At 32.2% G+C, this 20,834-nt stretch overlaps 4 protein-coding genes across 6 annotated transcripts; 1 reads left to right on the top strand and 3 right to left on the bottom strand.

The window, feature by feature from the left end:
- Positions 1-511: 511 nt before the first annotated feature.
- Positions 512-2,752, bottom strand: MRG15 (mortality factor 4-like). Its single transcript, XM_085480715.1, has 6 exons — positions 2,387-2,752; positions 2,129-2,246; positions 1,462-1,770; positions 1,154-1,366; positions 875-1,044; positions 512-794 (listed from the first exon to the last, which is right to left on the bottom strand). The coding sequence occupies exons 1-6, from the start codon at positions 2,412-2,414 to the stop codon at positions 622-624; spliced, it is 1,011 nt and encodes a 336-aa protein (XP_085336841.1). The 5' UTR covers positions 2,415-2,752; the 3' UTR covers positions 512-621.
- A 140-nt stretch (positions 2,753-2,892) lies between these two features.
- mu2 (mutator 2) lies at positions 2,893-17,102 on the top strand. Of its 3 annotated transcripts, none has more exons than XM_029303066.2 (8): positions 2,893-3,245; positions 4,349-4,465; positions 4,928-5,026; positions 8,378-8,479; positions 9,648-9,821; positions 9,895-14,089; positions 14,159-14,470; positions 14,547-17,102. In XM_029303066.2, exons 2-8 carry the CDS (start codon positions 4,361-4,363, stop codon positions 14,756-14,758), a joined length of 5,199 nt encoding a protein of 1,732 aa, XP_029158899.2. In that variant the 5' UTR covers positions 2,893-3,245; positions 4,349-4,360; the 3' UTR covers positions 14,759-17,102. The 3 variants fall into 3 exon arrangements, with proteins under 3 accessions (XP_029158899.2, XP_029158904.2, XP_029158898.2); XM_029303071.2 differs by lacking the exon at positions 2,893-3,245 and adding an exon at positions 3,823-4,171 and having other exon boundaries at positions 4,349-4,459; XM_029303065.2 differs by lacking the exon at positions 2,893-3,245 and adding an exon at positions 3,824-4,171.
- On the bottom strand, positions 5,161-7,912 carry Jhe (juvenile hormone esterase). Its single transcript, XM_029303072.2, has 8 exons — positions 7,665-7,912; positions 7,129-7,423; positions 6,734-6,931; positions 6,442-6,620; positions 6,186-6,351; positions 5,773-6,108; positions 5,522-5,648; positions 5,161-5,455 (listed from the first exon to the last, which is right to left on the bottom strand). Exons 1-8 carry the CDS (start codon positions 7,860-7,862, stop codon positions 5,254-5,256), a joined length of 1,701 nt encoding a protein of 566 aa, XP_029158905.2. The 5' UTR covers positions 7,863-7,912; the 3' UTR covers positions 5,161-5,253.
- On the bottom strand, positions 15,646-17,210 carry LOC114931071 (nuclear protein 1). The gene is made up of 2 exons (XM_029303002.2): positions 16,852-17,210; positions 15,646-16,064 (listed from the first exon to the last, which is right to left on the bottom strand). The coding sequence occupies exon 1, from the start codon at positions 17,107-17,109 to the stop codon at positions 16,864-16,866; it is 246 nt and encodes an 81-aa protein (XP_029158835.1). The 5' UTR covers positions 17,110-17,210; the 3' UTR covers positions 15,646-16,064; positions 16,852-16,863.
- Between the last annotated feature and the right edge of the window lie 3,624 nt (positions 17,211-20,834).

The following is a 20,834-nucleotide window of genomic DNA, read 5'->3' as shown; positions in this document are numbered from 1 at the left end:
GGGGTGGCGCGGCTTCGAGTGGTGGGGGAAACGCCGCGGTGACGTAGCACGTACGTCACCGCGCATGCGCGTGTGTTCAATTTTACGCCGTAAGAGTTGCCAGCCGCGCGACTCACCAATCAGCACGATGGAATCTTTGTCCCCTTTGTCAAATAAACGTCAAATAGAACACACTCGACATTCGATATTCGGTGGATTTTTCTAAGATTAAAATTATTCAATAACTTTCGAAGATCTGTGGAATTTTTGTCCCCTTCGTCAAATAAATAATGTCAAATAGAACACACTTAACATTCAAAATTCGATCATTTTCTAAAATTATAATAAAAAAATTATTCAATAGCAAACTTTCGAAGACCTGTAAAAATTTTTCTAGAAATGACGGTTTTTTTCTCCATTAGAAATGCAACATATTATTGAATAATGATTGTTTAATATTTTTGATAAGCAAAATTGTCAGGTTATTTAAAATGGCAGTATATACGATTGCACAATAAATAGAATCAGTCAATAATTGTTACACATGTGCGTGATTTCTATATAAAATATTCTACATAAGATTAATACATGTCTTCAAGAGTATAAATGAATTTGCGAAATAAGTTTACGCACTTTGATGATTTAACCATACTTTCGATGATAATCTGGTGGTGGATCTGTATAATCTTGTTGAAGATTAAACAGTTCGGCATTATTCTTTTGCAAATATTGCAAGAAGTCATGGAAATGTGACAGTAACAATTGTATACTCCTTTCATCTAATGGCGTATAGGATAGCATACCACCAAGTCTCACTGTAAATGTAAACATTAAATTGTCATTAATAATTAAAAAAGAAAAAAATTGTTAAGATTTTGTGAAAAGCGTATGTTACCGAATAGTCTGAGTAAATGAAACGCTCCATACAACTGACTCGGCAAGGTTTCCGGATTGTCATTCGTTATCTGTATAAATTGTGGACGTTCCCATTTGTATAGCAATTGAAGTCCTAACGTAATATTAAAATATTCGCGAATACCTTTTGTTATTTCCAATGTGCTTTCCCTAAAACAAAAAATATTAATTTATTAATCGTACATTTATATATGCAATGTTAGTTGTAGCAGCATATAATGATAATATTTAAATATCTAATTCTCAATTCATATTATACCTAGTATCATTTGTTTTTCCAGCTGATTTTGTTTCTACATAATCATCTAGAATTTTGTCGACTGTATTTTGTACGGGTAATGCAGGTAACTTATGGTGTTTCAATATTACTTCAGATTCGTCTATTAGCACAAACTTTAATTCTTCAGGTAATTTTATTTTAACCTCCACTTTGGTGAGATATTCTTCAGTTTCACTAGATGGTTCCAATCGACTAAAAAAATAAAAAAAATAAAAAATTAGTTTCTTACAATCAACTATGTGTATGATTGACAGACACAAGAATGTTAGATAAGTTATGTAACAAACCTCCGTTTTTTACGAGTAGGTTCCGATGTGGACTCGTGAGAGGACGAAGCTGTCACTGTACTACTTGTACCCTTACTAAAACGACTTATACTTTTGTCAGCTGTTGAAACAGGAGTGCTCGCTCTACTGTCCGTATCTTTCTCTCTACCACCTTCGCTCCTTCTCCCCTGTGCTTTAGCTGTTGTATTTCCCTTTTTATTCTTTTGAGCAGATTGTTGAGTCGAATGTGCTCTCTGAACTTCTCTTTGTCTTTGTACATTTGCTTCGTTGTATTTCAACACTCTGCTTTCCGGAACCCATTCATCCCAGCTATTTTACAAGAACATAATTTAGCACATACATAATTACATAACATAATTTACTAGCTTAAATTTATTTAATAAAAGTGTAGCTTAATAAAAATATAATCAATCAACTGTATATACATATATGTAATTTCTTCTCGTACATATCTTAACATAAATTTATATTTTATTTAAAACTTGTAAAAATTTGTGCAAAAATATAGAACAAAATTTCTCATATTTATACAGTTTTCAATATTTTTATTCTCACAGATTTGTAACGGCTTGTTTATGATACTAGAAAGGTATATTTTAACTTTATAAAAAGATACATCTGTATCAGCAAATAATATGGTTTATCTATTTATAAGGACCTTACTTACTTTTTATTCCAGCCTGCATAATGAATGAAATATTTAATTTGCTTTTCCTTAGTAATGGAAGACTTCAAGCATTTTGCTTCGTAAATCAGTGGCCCATGAAAGCACAAAACTTTTTCTCCTAAGAACATATAAATCATAATGTGTGCAAAATTAATGATTCATCAAAGAAAATACAAAAAAAATTTAACATCTATTACTTTAAGATAATTTACTAAACGCTACAAGAGTCAATTTGTAAAAAGGATTGCAAATACATACCTTCTTGAAATTTACATTTCGGCGGCATTTCGAGCAACAATTATTTTAATTAAGCTATCCTGCGTTCTTGACAATTATATAATGAATTAGCAACGACAGAAAATTAGTAAAAATTATAAAATTTTATGACCACGTTCCCAACAGTCGTCTTCAATCTTCACTTGAATGTATCGGTTTTAACAGGTTATGCCCATAAATGCGTCATAAAAGCACCAAATGACAATTTCATCAGTATTATTGAAAGATAGATTTTATTACATAATTATCTCTCTAGAATAAATATAGAATGCCATTTAATTAAATAAAAATTAATAAGCATAGAAAAACGGCGATAAACGTTAGAAAGAGAGAGAAAAGAGAAAGAAAGAAAAAAAAATCCTATCCAATAGCCAATCGTAGAAATCCAGAGAAAGCCTAGGAAATTTTTGAATGAACGCTTCCTCGAGCCATTTGCAGCATCAAGTGCATCTTTCTTCATATTATATGTAGTTTATGCTTGTTCTTACTCTTCAATACTCTTCATCTTGTACTGTGATATATGTGCATGATGTTGTTCAATGTTTTGTCGCATTTTTTCTAGTTTATTTAATTCTCAATTTATTACGTACATTATCTTTCGTCAATCTTATAATTATACGTGTAGTGTAAAGTGAGGTATGACGTTGATAGTTAAGTGAAAACTTGATTAAAAATGAGTTTCAAAAAGTTTCTATCATACTGCTTGTGAAATTCAGTTATCGTGCTCCGTAAACTTAGTCTCTTAAAATCGCGAATGACAGTATATTATTGCGTTTCGCGCGCTTTTCCAGCATTTTCCCGCCATCGATGAGACTCTGCTGAGGCGTCGTTCAATTGATGAGTAATTTATATAATTGAATTTATTTTAATAATTTTCGATTATACGGTCTTTGTGTAACGTATCAATTGTTAACACGTGGTCACATTATACTGTTGTCACTCGCGCAGCGACACTCAACTCAAACAACTGATAAGCAAATGACAGGCATCGTATTTAAATACGACGAATTTTTGATACACAAATAAAGCGAGCGAAAATATTTGCTCCGAAATAAATTGTCATCTCAATATACGAATTATTGAATGGTACTGAATCGTACCAATTAGTAAATAATTGCTCGAAATAATCTAATAATTTATTAGAGAGTCTTAATATTTCTATCGTAATATTTCTCGCAGTCGTGCTTGCAAATTAAATATGCATAATATTAAATATTATATATTATATATTAAACATTATATATAATATATTATATATTATTTATAATATATTATTTATATTATATATTATTTATAATATATTATATATTAAACATTATATATAATATATAATACTAATTAAAGTAAAAACTGCTGACATTGTTCCAGAGTTCGAAATATCGTATTTAATTGATAAAATTTATTTAGTGTCAGATATCGTTTAATAATTTTCGATTGATAAAACCTGACAATCTTCTAGAAATCGCATATGATTGTGATGATTATTTTATATAAATTGTAAAGTAGGAAAATATATATTAATTTATATATTTGTGATCATTTCCAATCAATAATTCTGATTAAACATCTTGCACAACCTAATGAAATATCGGTCTCCTTTGACCTGCGCTTGAAATTTAAACTGATAGTACCAAAAATCTACAGTCATTTTTCATGCCAAGCGCGATATGGCGGGAAATGCTACTTGATTGTATAATTGTGTCAGTCGATTGTTTAATAAACATCCAGTGCAAAATGTGTTACGTTTTGTGTTAACATTATTTGTGTGTTAGTATTATTATTAAATGATTTATGTTTAAGATTTTCATTTTCACGTGCAGATTTACAATATATGTGTAGAGTTGTACATTAGAATTAGTTTTTCAAGGTTATGTTGTTGTGGTTTTGCCGATAGACATTTTTCTGATTCATGAGATTAAATGTTTATTTTATTGGAATAAATAGGTTTTAATAACGATGGAGTTCGCGGCCACACAAATCTATGAGGATGACGATGATGATGTTCCACCCACTCAGAGAATTTCACATACTTCGGACAATGAAGAGGAAGAGCTGGTACAGGTTAGAGGGCATTATATATTTATATAATTGTTAATTTTATTATATATTTATATAATTGTTAATTTTATTATATATTTATATTTATATTTATATAATTATATAATTGACACATTATATATTTATTGTTAAATGCATTTTTATAGTTACGCTTTAATGATGGAATAATAACAAAGAATAAAAAGAAATTGTGTTGATTAAACATCAATTAATTTTTAAAAATTATGACGTTTTTAAATAAAAAGTTACGATAAATAATTTCATTAAATTCATATTATATTATATATTTATAATTTCAATAGATTATTAATTGTAAGTTCTATTTGTTAAGTTCTCTTGTTAACTTTTTTTCAATATGTTGAATTAATATTTTACATTTTTCAAAAACAATACATACTTATAATTATTTTTGATGAAGCCTTTTATATTTTGTTAAATTTAATGTTATATTTTGTAATTATTCAGGTTGGAACGTTACACATCAATTCCATGGAATATAAAATTAACAAAGGAATCACAACAATCGGTAGGCTTAAAAGCTGCAACATTGTTCTAAATGATGTGGTAAGCCTTAAAATTATATCTTATAATTTATAGTTAAATTTTTTAATTTTGTGCTAGTATTGATCGATTAAATTTATTTCTTATAATTTATGTTAGTTTAATATTCTTCAAAGTAAGTAATAAAAAGTCATCTGTTTTGAAGAACTTTTAGATTTATTTATAAATTTACATATAAAGTATTAGATATTTATATACATATAAGATGTATATTAAGTAGCATTAGATACTCAAAGGTCTTCTTTTCTATTTTCTCTTTCAGCTTTTGTTAATATATTCTCTTTGAACTTAATTGAGTTCCAGAATTTTTTCTCTCCAAAGTTAGCACTGCTCTCCATATTAATTTTAGTAGGGTTAGCGATATGCAAATAATGATGTTGCTTGTTTGAAGGATCTAGTCTCGGCCATTCTACATTGCCTAGTTTTGCGGTTCTGAAAAAAATTTGAAGAGTGAGAATTAATATGTTTATACGTCATACGGATATATTTTGTGCTTACCCGTCTGTGGCAAAAGATACCCAAAAGTCGATCAACAGTTTCTGCATATCGCTATCTTGTTGTGTTTGTGTCGCATCCATCCAAGGAGTATCTAATACATAAAACACGTCATCGCCGTGGGAGACCCCTAAACAAAAAGATATATAACATTTATAAAGTTCTTCTTTTTGAAATATAAATACGTCTCTTTCCTTTTATATATAAATTTCCAAAACATTAATTTTCAAACATAGAGTTCATGATAAACTCACCGTAATTTTCAGTAGTACCGCTCAAATCATCGCTTAAACTTTGCCTTCCTCTATACGTGAAATAATAATACCAGACTGGATTCTTATTTACTTTGGCTTGCATTTGCGCAGCCTTTTCACTATCCACCACGAAGAAACGATCACCTGCCATTTGTATCAATTCTTTCGTAGTCGATCGGTCTATTGGTTTCGAACCGAAGTAATGCTTCTTGATCAGACGAGCAGTCTCGACTTGCTTCTCTTTGGGGATGGTGTAATTAAAATTCAGGAAAAGCGGACCAAGGACGTCCCAGTTATCATTTAGGTGTTTCAGATTTTCATCTCTAGCGATGAATTCTACAATAAATTAATATCGATAAAACTCTATACATGTTTGAAAACATTTTTCTAATTATCTCATATGTTATCTTTACCAGCTACGGGCCACAGGCCCTCTTCGCTCGTTACTCCCGTAATCCAAGGTACATCCTGGACGTCACCGTTATTCACGATTTCAATTGGTGTCCTGTCGATGAAAGGCCTATCTCCAACTTTCTCGGGTACTGGCCCGTAAGGAATGAAAGGATTGTAGAAGAATGACTAAAATTTTGTAGGGTAAACTTTTCTTTTTTCTGCGTTCAAGGAAATCGCATTTTCTTTTTTTTCTCAAAATTATGAAACAAAACTCACCATAAATTTGCTTGTAGCCTGTACGATCGTTCGAGCCGGACGATATCTCAAACACTTTATCATATCTCTAGAGCTAGTTGTAGGACATCCCATCAAAGCACTCAGTTTTTTAGTCTTCTCCAGAGAATTATCAGCTTTTGTCCAACAATTGAACGTTGTACCGCTGAACGATATTCCACCTATATAATAATGTTAAATGTACGATGATAATCATAATAGACACGATAGACATTGCTTTATTGTAATTACTGTAATTATTTCGCGTTTGCACGCGTTATCTTGAAAAAAGTACCTCGGAAAAGTCCCGCGCTCATTTGCGATAAGTAATGATAATGCACACTTGCACCTCCGGCGCTCAGACCAACCAAGGTCACTTTATTTGGATCGCCACCGAACCACTCGATATTCTTAGATACCCAGTGAAGTGCCATATTTTGATCCTTTAGACCCATGTTGCCAGGAACTACTTCGTCTTCCGTGCTGAGGAAACCTATAATTTTTTTTCATGAGTTAAGACAAAAAACTTGTTAGAAGCATGAGAAGACAAGACGAGTTTTCAAATCAGTTTAAAAATAACTATTTTTTATCATTTGCGTGTGAGATACGGATAGATTTTAATACTAGAAATATTTTTTATGTAATTCAATTATCTGATCCTATATTGTGTTGTATAATGATATTACGTACCCATCGGTCCTAGCCGATAGTTAATCGTGACAAGTATGACGTCACTATCCATTAAATATTTGGCCCCATATAACATACCACTGCCAAATTGAAAAGCACCACCGTGAATCCAAAACAATACCGGCATTTTATTTTCCGCCTTCTCTCGCACTGGCACGTAAACATTTAAATATAAACAATCTTCGGCACCCTTGACTTTATCTGCAGGATCTGGCACCATATTGTATTGAATACATGGAGAACCGAACTTTGTAGCCGATAATTCACCAGGCCATGTCGGTATTTGTTCAGGAGGCTGCGAGGAAAAAATTCTTAATTGGAAAATCTTTGACGAATTTTAATTAATGTGAGAAAAATTTTAGAAAAATTGTCAAAAGATGATTGACGGAATATAAATTCATATAAACATTTTTGATCAAACGTGTAAAATTAATATCTATTATTTTACGATCCCATTTTATAAAGAATGCCATTTCAAGAAACATAGCTGCAAAAACATTTGAGCCAAGAATTAATCTGAGATTATATGTGTGTACCTTGAATCTTAATTTTCCAATAGGTGGCAACGCATAAGGAACCCCTTCGTATGCCTCGTATTTTCTGCCATTTTGCGATGTCTTATAGTACCCTTTCAGTCCTCCTAAGGGAGTCTTCACCCTTGGAGCTGCTTCATCTGAATTAGCTAATACGGCTAAGCCTAAGCAAAGTAGGATGATGAATGACCTTATCAACATTTTCTTCAGTTATGTTGTCGTTCGTACAACTCACTGAATTGGTGCTTCTCTGCCACCGGTTATTTATATTACTTTCAGCAATCAAGCTTCTTTATCTCTTATACATCGTCATATGTACATATACTCATATTTGTAACATATACATAGAAATTAGATGAGTACCATAAAGAAAGAAATCTGATACAGTTGTATATATGAGAATTGCTCTATCTCGTGCTCTTAATTTATCGCATATGTTTCAATTATACTAATTGACATTTATTTTCGAAAAAAAGATTGATGATATTTTACAATTTGCTCTCTGAAAAAACATTTCCGTTACGTAATATATTTTCTGCAGAAACTTTTTTTTTTAATAAATAGAACATGTACAAATAAGTGCTGAAAAAGCAAGCTTAAAAGAAATTTAAAACAATCTTTTAATATTCTGTATATATAATTTTGTATTTGATTACTATACAAGATAAAATATAAATCTTGACTAAATATAATGGTATTTGATTTTTTCTTTTCAGTCAGTGTCCAAAAAGCATGCAGAAATCGAAGTTATGAAAAATCAAGGATCAAAAATTTGGATTTGCGATCTGAAATCTTCCAACAAGACGAAGCTTGATGATGTAATGAAAACTATGTATATTTATTATCAGTTTTTATCGCCTCGTATCGTTTAGCTGCTTACGTCACCTTTCAGCATAGTTTGTAGTTGCATAATTCTATCTGCGTATTGAAAGATGAGAAATTAATAAATTATGTTTAATAAATAGGTCGTGAAGGACGCAAATGCATATCTAAACTTGTCCTTGTTCGTTATCGAATGTATAACAGAATAAAAATAAGAAATTTTTTATAATTATATTTGTTCATGCAGTTTTTAAAGTTTTATTATGAAATTATATTTTGTAATGTCATTTACTTTTGCAATGAACGATATATTTAAAATATTTATAGATAAGCTGTTTTCTGAAATGATAGTTTTTTTAATAAGTAAATATTACATTATCGCATGTAAACAACAAAATGCTAATATAATAAGCAATAACCAAGTAGAAATTTTATAATGTGTAATTTTCATCGCGAGATATATCCGAAAACAATACCGCTGTGTTTTAGAGACAATGCATACCATAACAATGCAGCTTGCATGATAGACATAATGTTATTTTCTTGCTTTCATACTGCATTTGTGCATACTGAATATGCATTCAATTACTTATAAATTGTTCTAGTCTTATCATATTTATAATGTACATGCTAGAATTTTTAATTTGACGGGCAGTCGTATTTTATTTTTGAATTATTATCTTAAATATAAATTTTTTTTCTTAATTATATCTTTTTGCTGCATGTTTCTCATCATGTTCTGATATAAGATGCTGATTAATTAATACATTTATAATTTCTGATTTAATAAAATGGTTAATTCTAACGCAATGCATATATATATATATATATATTTGTTCTGTGACATTGACATTTAAACTGAAAAAATTTAATGATTTTAATTTAAAATTGATTAAAGTAATATTGACGCAAATATAACAATTTTTGAGATCGAAAGTCAAATTTTATAAAATTTTGTATTTTTATTATGTTTCATGTTATCTCTTTGCACTTAACAAATATATTTTTATTTTATCAAATAGTTAATCATTAAATAGTATATATACTTTTCTTTAAATTAAAAAAATAATTACAAACTATTTTCAAATAAGAATTAAAAGTTCTACTATTAAGAATTTTGATAATTTTAGTTAATTACATTTTTTGCTTTTCTTTTTTATATAGGAACCATTGATACCCTCACGTTTTTATGAAATCAGAGATGGAAGTGTCATTCAATTCGGCAAAGTGAATGCGACTTATCACACATATCGTTCGACGGTGATACCAGAAACACCCGCCCCATCGCGACAAAATGTCACGGGTACAATAATTCCAAGCACTCCGGATTCATCTCTCGTAAGTATTTTGCATTCAATTAGCATCCGATTGACGACATTCGTATATCAATGTGTCTGTTTACTTTATATAGAATAATTCGTCCAGCAATGATGGATCCTTTATCTACGGGACACAAAAAGAAGAACAGAATAACGTTTTTCGGCGACCGCTGGTTCCACAACAACGTCAGTCTACAAGCATCGATAAAAAGAATATTTCTCACACATCCTCCGGTGAAAGCGACGAACAAACTACCACTGTGTCGCATGCGTCCAACGAAAACCGAGAAGCTAGTAATATATTTGATATGGAAACGCAGAAATTCGAAGAACATGAAGCATCAAATTCTATTTATGATACAGAAACACAAGTATTTCCCGCGGATACGTCCATACAAGTGAATACTAAGGCTAACAAGCAACTACAATCAAAGCTAAATGATCAAGATCAAGTAGCCAGCACTTCTGCAACAAATATTTACGATATGGAAACGCAACATTATACGAGCAAATCGGAGACTCGAAAGAGCGAAGACAATATTTGTAAAGTACCACGGAAGAAACTTTTAATAGATATGCATGATGGGCAAACGCAAAATTATGTTGATGATACTGACAAAGATGGCAACAATACGAAAAATTCCGAAATTGATAAAAATGAGAATCAAAAGAAAAATTTAGATGAAGTTGAATGCAATATTAATGATTTAGAGACGCAAAAATTAAATAATATTGCGGAAGATATATCCAATGTAGAAACTCAATTTGAGTTAACCAGCATTAGAAATAAAACCAGAAATATATTTGATATGGAAACTCAACTTGATGGCATTGTAAATAATGATCAAGATAATACGGATAAAGATACCGCAACAAAAACTATTAATGAAATTAAGGATGATAACGTTATGCAATCATGCAGTTCCAGATCTAGTACTCCTGGATCTTTGAATTTATCATCACCGGGAGTCGATAAAGACTGTTCCTTATTAGAGCATAGCGACCATTTGCTTGAATCGTCAGATTTATTGGAATACTTTGGCGAGGGCCTCGATAAACAGGAAGAAATACAAGCATCTAACACATCCACACCAAAATCGCATGGGAAAGGTTTATTGAAAAGAGATAATACTGAAGACAACAATGAAGATAATATTTTTGACGTTCCCACTCAATGCAATAGTCGCAGACTTGAAGACAGGTCGGACGAAATCAGCGAAAAAGATGCGTCTCCAATATGCAAATTTTCGAAGGAAGACTCGAAAGAAAGCATCGATGATGAAATAGACACAAAGAAAGCTAAAAAGCAGTGTGAATCTTTAGAAATTTCGAATAAATCTTGCAGCGACAATACAGATAATAAAAATGATGCAGCCACAAGCAGTGAATCTGTAGATATATTTGATGCACTAACACAATCGAATAATTCTGCTATTAAGGATACATCAAATTCATCTGTCAATCAATTATCAAAAAACAATGAAACTGATACTGTTGTTGACTCTATGGCACCGACACAGATTATAAACAATGATGAAAATACAGATGATCAAGGCAATCTGACAAACAAGCTTTTAGGAGATATTAATAGTAATGATAACGCAATCGAAGACGGAAAAAAGAAACATGCAGACCATAAAAAAACCGAAGAATCTATACCAGCGATTGCAGATGACAGTCTCGAACAAAAACTTAGTGAAATGTTTGAGAATGTAAATAGCAACAACATTCATGAGCCATCACATATATCGACTCAGACTCTCGAAGATATTCTGGAATCGTCGGAGTGTGATAATGACTTATCTCTTAATACATATATTACAAACGAAAACCTGCATACAGATAATGTATTGCAAACGCAATTGGGAAAGAAAAATACGGATACCGAAGCGAATAATGCAGAGCTCGATTCGCAAAATTCAGATAATTATTTTTCTACTCTTACTACAAGACGAAAAAGAAATATTCTAAAAGATACGCAGGATATACTCGTAGATTCTGTGCAGAACGTAACTCCTCATACTCAAGCTTCTAATACTTCACAAATAGCTAAAGTAGATAATGAAGCGGTCGATAACAATACAGCTATGGAATTAAATAAAAGAGAAAAGAAGATCTCAAGATCAAGTAATAAACTTGAACCAACGACAGACACTTTAGACGACGATAACGTAACTGAAACTACTTCAAACCAGAACAACGAAAGAAATCTTCGACGTTCGACGAAGAAAAGAAGAGATGAAACCACGCCAGAAATAAACAGACGAGTTTTAAAAAGACACTCGGACAAAGTCAACATCGATGATATAGAAAAGGACTCGGGGAGCGTGTCCGATGTTTGTATACCTGGTCCATCAGAATATGCAAAGTGTACACGAGCATCGGACATGTATGAGAGCGACGATGACATTTTAACACGTTTACCAGCTGTTAGAATATCAGGGACGCTTTCAAATCCAGCGAGTCCTTCTACATCATCGACATCGACTATGTCTAGTCCAAGGAAAAGAAAAAATTCAAGGGCAGAAGAAGAAAAGATCCAAGACCAGATCCAAAAAAAAGAAAATAGTTCAAGATCTAATCGAGGCATTGTTAAAGGTAAAAATAAAGAGACTCTATCCTTACGGATTAAATTACACAAGCATCCTGTTGAAAATTCCGAAAAGGACGAAAGTCCAGATCGAATACACGATAAGCCATCGGTTTCCTCTCTTGATAATCATATATCTAATGCTCTTGAGACCGATGGAATAGCAAGACACGATGTGGACACTTCTGAGGATTCTGACAGCGAAACGAATTATAAACGATTCAAGCAAATGGCAGACAGAATGTTAAATAATGAACTCGATTATCTGGAACGACGCAATAAAAAAAACGTACAAGGCAAAAAAAAAAGTGCGCGTTCCTCACCAAACTTATCGAACAATTCGAAGCGAAATATTACTGATGATGAAGCGAGAAGTTTTTTACAGACAAGAGTGACGCGACACTCCAGTAGACAAAATAACAAAAGTTTGGATGTATGTCGCAAAGAAACTAACATGGAAAATGAGACCCACGATAAATCTGCGAAATCAGAAGCGAAATCTGTTGTCGCTGAAAGAAAGAGAACTTCGCAGACGATTGAAAAAGACGTCGAGCAAACGAATTCTAGGAAACGTAAAGCATATGAAGTCGAGGAAGATCCGATTCTTACGCGGGTTCGAAGAAGCACGGTGAAAACAACTATCGATAGGCAATCTCCAAGTATTCTCAATTATTTTACTAGCTCACGTTCAAATTCCCCGGTGATTGGAAGTACGAGGTCTTCCCGAAGTAATAAAACAGTACCTGAAAATGCATTAGAAGAAACTCAAAAAGCTTTAAATTTAGAAGTAGATGAAAACGTCGATTCTGGAAGACCCTTTATTAGACGAAGCAAACGTAAACTTAATGATTATCAAGCTGCAATGGATGTTCATGATGTAACTGCAAACAATGGTAATAGCAGCAAGCAAGTCCAAGCGGAAGAAAGTAAGACTGAGATAAATCTATCACAAGACAAGATTCTAAAAGTTGTACTTAGTCCTTTAAAGAGCCATAAAATTAATCCTACAGAAGATAAATCGCAAGAAGATGAATCACAAGAAGTTGAGATGATCATGGGAAGAAATCTTAGTAATGTGCAAGACAAGAATTCATCAGTTAGAGAAACTAATACTGCGAAGATATTTCAAAGAAGATCAAGACTCAGGAGCAGTACACAACTCGATGTGGATACAAAGACAGATTTGACTTCAACTGAGAGCAGTATGTCATCTGTAAGTGATTCTAATACGCAATCTGATGATTCTACATCGACAGCTAATAAGCATAGAAGATTCACTAAAAGTTCCAGAAAAACACAAGTTCCGAAAGAGGAGGAAATATTCAAGAAACCTATTCGAGTCAATCAGAAATCTAGTTTAGCCTTTGATTCTTCAACGGAAAATTCAGCCAGTGAAAGTAGCCAAAATAGTATAGAAAGTGATACTTTGTCGAGTTCTAGATCTTTAAAGTCAAAAGTAGCAGGTGTCAGGAAGCAGGAAAATACTTTGGTGAATCGAAGTAGAACACGTAGAATGATCAATGACAGTGTCTCAAGCATAAATACAAGTATGGAAACAACTTCTCTTTCACAAACACCTTCCACCAGAATGAGTAGAAGTATGTCTGTTTCAAGTAATTCTACGCCATCCGCTGTGAAACATAAAATTTTGTTTACGGGTATAACAGAGGATTACAGCATAATTATTAAAACATTAGGTGAGTAATAACTTAAAAAATCTTAAGATATTTGTAAATTTATTATTGACAATTATATTTATTTTACAGGTGGAAACAAAGTGGAAGACCCAGCAAAGTGTACCATTCTAGTTACTGATAAGGTTCGCAGGACATATAAATTTTTATGCGCGCTGGCTAAAGGTGTACCTATAGTAGCGATAAATTGGCTAAAAGATAGCGAATCGGCAGCACGATTTTTGGATTGGGAGAGTTACATACTAAAAGATCCTGCAGCCGAAGCCAAGTTTGGCTTCAGATTGAGAAAGAGTCTTGATAAAGCTAAGGAAAAAAAATTATTAGACGGATATATCATTCTATTGACATCAAATATTAAACAACCACCTGTAAAAGAGTTAAAAGGTAAGTTGGAACATTATTATATCTCATTATACAAAACATATTTAGCAGATTTGCGATGAGATATATTGTATTACAGATATGATAACGTCTTGTGGAGGAAAAGCTTTATTACGTCCTCCAAATAACTGGCCCGAAAATGTGGTAATAATATCCTGCGAAGAAGATTTGGGAAATGCAAAAAAAATGTTGGTGAGGGCACCGCAGACTGCTACTATACAATCTACAGAATTCATTCTGACTGGTATTTTGAAGCAAGAGACGAATTTCGAGAAGTATAGAATAACATGATTACCAGTGAATCCTTCTTCCTACTCTCCTTTGATAAAAACATCTATTAATACTCAGGTACCAAAATATTTGTATTACTAATTATATTAAGTGTTTAAGAATTAGTCTATAAATAAACAGCATTATATGCTGTTACATTCCCAGTAAGCAAAAATTGATACAATTGCAATTGTGTTAAGTTTTTATTTATTAAATTAAAAGAAATTGATTTTCTTTATAAATAAAAATTGGTGCAATTGTAATTGCTTAAATTGTTTTTCTACAAAATTCAAAATTTATTAATTCCTGAACTTTGGTTCGTATAATTAGAATTATATAATATAATAAAAAATTAATATAATGAGAAAAGTAAGATGAAAAAATTGATTTATATAAAATAAGAAACAAAAATACGTGACAAGTATATTTTTTTTTGTACGCAATGAATAAAAATTCATTTTTATTTAACTATGGAAATCTTTATTTCATAGTTTTATTTTTCAATACAATTATATTCTGATGCTTATATCAGTACACGATTTTCTCGTGTGAAAACTTGAGATATATATTTATCTTGGCAATTCTATTGATGAGTATAATCATCAATCACAATACGCAAGAATTGCGTTCTGATTAAATATTAAATATCATAATATATTCTTACGAGTTGATTGAAACTTATCAACTCGGCCCTCTTTATGTGTGCATTTTCTGCAACACTTTGCGATACGACAATACCCCTTGTTATAAGAACGAATGATAACAATAGAAGTTTATTTCGTTGAATCAGGGATATTTGTTCGTACGCGACGTATGCAAAAGCGCGCACATAAAGAAGGCTCTAGTTAACGATTTACCGATCATTTATTCGATTAAATCTAATGATTATAGGAATAGAAAAAAGCAAATTTAATCAATCATAGCTTATTAATTAAGTCATACAATAGCACACGCAAAATCGATACAATAATATCATCGTACTATGCTATATATATAATATATAATATATAAAAAAAGACAAAAAAATGTCAACTTCAGATTCACACAAAATAAGCAGTAGTCGAAGTACGATATATGTTATTTTGTACTCTTATAAATACATATAACGTGAGGATCCGTGCTTCCATATAAATGAAGATGATATTAAACGAAGCACGAGCTACTATGCTCCGATCTTACATTTTGAATAAGAATCTACTGCTAAATGCAATTTCTCGACAGTATAATAATGCATATTATATATCCCTTTCTTATCCCAGTCGTCTTAGGTAGGTAAGTCCTGTGAGATGAGATCCAACTTGACGTTTGCCGCGAAGGAACGTGTTATCTGAAATCGGAGTAAAAATTTGATTAAGAAATAATATAAAAGATATTCAGGAAAAATATGTAGATAAAATAATGATTTCATTGTGTTTCGAAAAAGTGTTTAAAAAAAAAAATAATAGCGGATTATCGCGAAACTCGTATTACGCAATATGTGAATATGCTAGCCGAGGGAAAAATAAATAAATGAGCAAGTATGTGTGCGTGTGTTTGTATATCGTGTGAGTCATTACGTGCGAGATAGTGGGTAGCGATAATGAAAAATAAGACGCAATACCGCGATTCGGCACGTTTGATAATCTGCAATGGAAAAACAAAGTCGCCAAGTTGGCCGAAATTTGACTTGCAAAGTTTTTTAGAACTCGCTGAAAAAAAAAATCGAATATCATACCAGACAAAAAAAAATATCACAAGCGAATATTTTTAAGAGATTTAAATTATTTTCCATTATCTACCTTCGACAATACGTGAATTTAAATCGAATAAACAGAGCATTATCGTGACTCGTCAAGAATAAATTTCATGTGTCAAAAGAGAAAAGAATTCAATGAAGGATAATTTTTTCCATTCTGTTTATCAGCCTTGATCAAAGAGATTAATGTGTTTTGGATCATTCAATTTCTTTCTTTGATATGGGTTAACAAAGAATTGCGTCACTCATCTTCCGCGAGAACAAAGCAATCAAATTGCACCTTATTGTCGGAGTAAATGCGAGGAAAAAAAATATCCGCACGAGGTCGACTACGCGATAAAGCTTGAAAAGTAGAACGCAGACGTGAAAAGTGCCTCACCTTCGCGAATATTTATTCCTTGCTCTTGCCGGTCTGACGTTTGTTGTGCTCGGTATTCATCAGTTTGGTGAGTATCTTTCTGGAATGGCCGCTCGGGTCAAAGTGATTGGTATGGGTGACGGCCTCGCGTTTGCTTCTCTGCTTACCGCCGTGCGCGGTGAAGATGTGCTTGTCGTAATCGTAGTTGAAGTGCTCGTACTCGTCGAAGTGCGCCTCGGACATAGCTCTCGCGGTTGGATCCTCGGATCGGACGCTCATGGAAAACAGGTCGCCGCGCGACAACGCAAAGAGACGATCGACGTTAAATAATCACCCTCTATCGAAGGAGACCGACTCGATACTGATTACGCGGCGCTCGCCGCACCGGGTTTATATACGTCGCCGGATGTGCGCATGCGCGCAGTCGATAATCGACCGCCAGCGCCAGTCGGGGAAGCCGGTTTCGACGTCTCGAACGACTCTCGAACGATGCGACTGATACATGTGAGTATGGAAATATTATTTTTGTCTCTCGAATTTATGAAGAATTTGCATTTCCTCGCTCTTGTTCTTAATCTTCCTTTAATCTTTATAATTCTCGTATTTTTCGCGTTTCTTTCTACACTTGGTTCCTCCACTTGGAAAAATTGTGTTTTCTTTGGTTAAAAACGTCCCCGTTCAAATTTTTGGATTAAATATTTAACATTTTATGTGTTAATTTAACATATTGCTATTATGTTTATTAAACTTAAATGTTAAATTATTAAAATAACTAAAAAAGTAAAAATACTGTTAATTTAACATATTGCTATTATGTTAATTAAACTCAAATGTTAAATTATTAAAATAACTACAAAAGGAAAAATACTATTTAAGATACTATAACCTGACACAATGTGTATATTTTTAATTTTATACAATAAATATTTGTTCTGTATTATTTAGTGATAAGATTTATCTGTTAAAATTTGCAGGAAAAATATTCATTTTATATTACAATATAAGTGGAAATAATAAAATGTTAAATTAACATTTTTGTAATTAATTTTTACATTAAAACTATGTTGATTTTACATAAAATTTATTTTAAGTTTACTTGAAGTTTGTATTTATTTTACGTTAAAATATTAACGTAGTATTCGTGTCATCATTTAACATGTCCGCATTATGTTAAATTAACACAAAAATTTCTGTGGATTATTAATTGGTTTGGGACATGTGTGCTATTTGTTAAATTTAACACAAATTTTTCAACTGTGTAAAGTGATTTTATCCTAGGATTGAATAAAATGTGTCCTCGTAACTTTTGCGAAATTCGATGCAATATTTTTAGATAAATCGAAACGTAAAAAAAATCTGGCTTGCTTACGCAATTTTGCACAACTGCGTCGTAAGCGCAAAATATACATATAACCATTGATACGTGTCAACTTCTCGATATAGCTCCGATAACATATCGAAAAGTCGTCTTTCTTCACTTGATTCTTTTTGCCAAATTATATAACTGTCGTAGATTTCGATTATCGGTATCTCAAATGAACATATAAATAGTTTATTGCGTAATATTTTGACGAATCAATCATACATCGTCTCGCATATATTTAGTAATTTTTTCAAAACAAAACATTAAGAATGAATGAGACGAAAGTCAAATGTAATCAAGTGAATCATATTAAAAATGCGCAGGAAGCAAGAACACGCACACATGTCGTGTTGTATAAATTCAGTTAAATGTGTCCCCGACAGCTGTGTACTCATATGTAATTTCACATGCCTTTACAAAAAAAGCTCCAGCCTTTCTTCGCCGGTGCCTTATTTAAGATAGCTGTAACAGTATTTTTTACATAGAGACATATTAATATTTCCAAACAATATTCGTAAATTTAGATAAGAAAATAAATTTTTTGAAGATAGAAAGAAGAGAGTTTATATTGCGAAAAAAAGAGAGAACTATCAAATAACTGTCAAAATAAAATGAAAATAATATAACGCATTGCATCATCATAAGCAATAATATCTGCGACGTATAATCGAGAAATACTTTTAAATAGCCTTTCAATGTTATTGACAGTATTTAATATTCGAAGCAGTTCTTGTTCTCCTCCAACGTGCACGCGATTTGACCGCGATGATAACAAGACATTCCTCTTCCAATGGTCATTTATTCACGTGGCTAATCTATCTATTGAGACACTCGCGACCTAGAAAATTCCAACACGTTCATCTAACATCCAGGTGCATTGCCTTGTATAGCTCGTATAGCTGCAAAGTTTTCCTTAACAAAGCATGCCTGATTTCCAAATGAAACTTTTTCATTTAACAATAATATTTTATTCTAAAAAATATTTTATTCGGTTTATTTTAAAATTCAAGAAACTTTCAAAGGAGTAAACTGCAGCCGTGCACTGCAATTTATTTTATTATATTCCGTTGAATTAAATTTAAAATATATGTATTAATTTTTGAAAGAGTCGAGGAAATGAAAACAAATCAGTATATATATATATGCTGATTTGTTTTTATTTATATATATATAAATATATATATATGCTGATTTGTTTTCATTTATATATATATAAATATATATAATTTAGTACAAAAATAACATATTTATCCTGTTGATAACAAGAGCGCGTGTCAGCCGTGTCACGCCGGTCGTTCGTAAACAAAGTGCGAGACTTGCAATGTACCTCATATAGAGGTGCTGCAAGACGCTCGTAAAGAAGAAATGTAAATGTGCCGGGGAATATTTTGCGTTGCTACATTCACCGATTCATTTGTGTACATATTAGAAGGCAGGATGTGTGAATGTATATCGCGAAGGGGAAAGCCTGTATCAGTATATAACACACGTTTCTACGTCGTACGATATCTCGGCAATATATCGCGAAGCGAAATTATCGGAGCGTAAAAGACGCGTCACGCCACCGACGAAATTTCTAAATTAAATAATTTCTCAAAGCCTTGGAAATAACAATGTAGCCTTGAATCGCTCATTCTCAGTCGACGACGAAGTCCGATAACTTAATAATTTATTTCTTTACGCGTGCGAATTTTACTCGGCAAGAGAAGAGTCTTCCCTTATAAAGTTTCATCCTCGAAGTAATAAAGAGAATTGAATCGTCAAATGAGATAACGTTGAGAAAAAAACAGTGAAATTAATGAACATATTTTTTTCATATCTCGTATTTGAATATTATCGTAAAGTTACAAGAAGCATTTAACAACCACTTGTTACACTGTCTATGTTTTGCCAACAAATATAAATACGCGATATTTTTTTGCACATATCAGATATACATTATCTTCAATTAACGCGGATTATTTTGATAAACGTTAAGATAATAAATAAAAAATATTGAATATTTATTTTCGATTTCTCATTCGATATTTTCTTATCAACAGCTCGTTATTCCGCAAGTATTATAATTAAGTATGCCACACCCGCGCGAATGCTTGAATCTGACGTTATAATATTTATATTCAAAACAGCGAATTTTTTTCGATGACGACGCAATATAATTTTCAAGGTCGGACATTGACGACGGATTATATTCCGACTAGACGCAAAATGCGCGGTCGTGCTCGCGTATTTTCTCCTGGGGTGGGACGACTTGTTTAATTATAGCTTGTGGAGAACACACTGTATCTCTGCAAAATCAGCGAAAGACAAAGTCCATGTCTCTTTCTCTCTTGTCGTTTATAAAAAAAAAAAAAAAAAAAAATCGCGAAGGAAATCACCCATCAAATCCGAAGGACGATGAAGATGACATTGCAAAAGGATATCGAGTGCGAATATGCGAAAAGGTACCGTTGATCGCGATCTAATACTGATAGGATGTTTGTATCAAACCGGCTGTGCTCTCGAATGACGACTAGCTGAGAAGTCTCCTAGAAGGCTTCGGAAACAGGTTTCTCTGGATAATAGTAGGGGACTAGCTAATACAACGTTTTGCAATGTATTTGCGTGACTTCTAAAGCCTACGTCTCGATGTAGAAAGCTT

This window comes from Nylanderia fulva, unplaced genomic scaffold, assembly GCF_048542155.1.
Source record: "Nylanderia fulva isolate GAGA-0341 unplaced genomic scaffold, ASM4854215v1 Scaffold1, whole genome shotgun sequence".
Classification (NCBI taxonomy): domain Eukaryota; kingdom Metazoa; phylum Arthropoda; class Insecta; order Hymenoptera; family Formicidae; genus Nylanderia; species Nylanderia fulva.
Note: the sequence above shows the minus strand (reverse complement) of the source record. Positions and strands in the feature narration are given on the sequence as shown.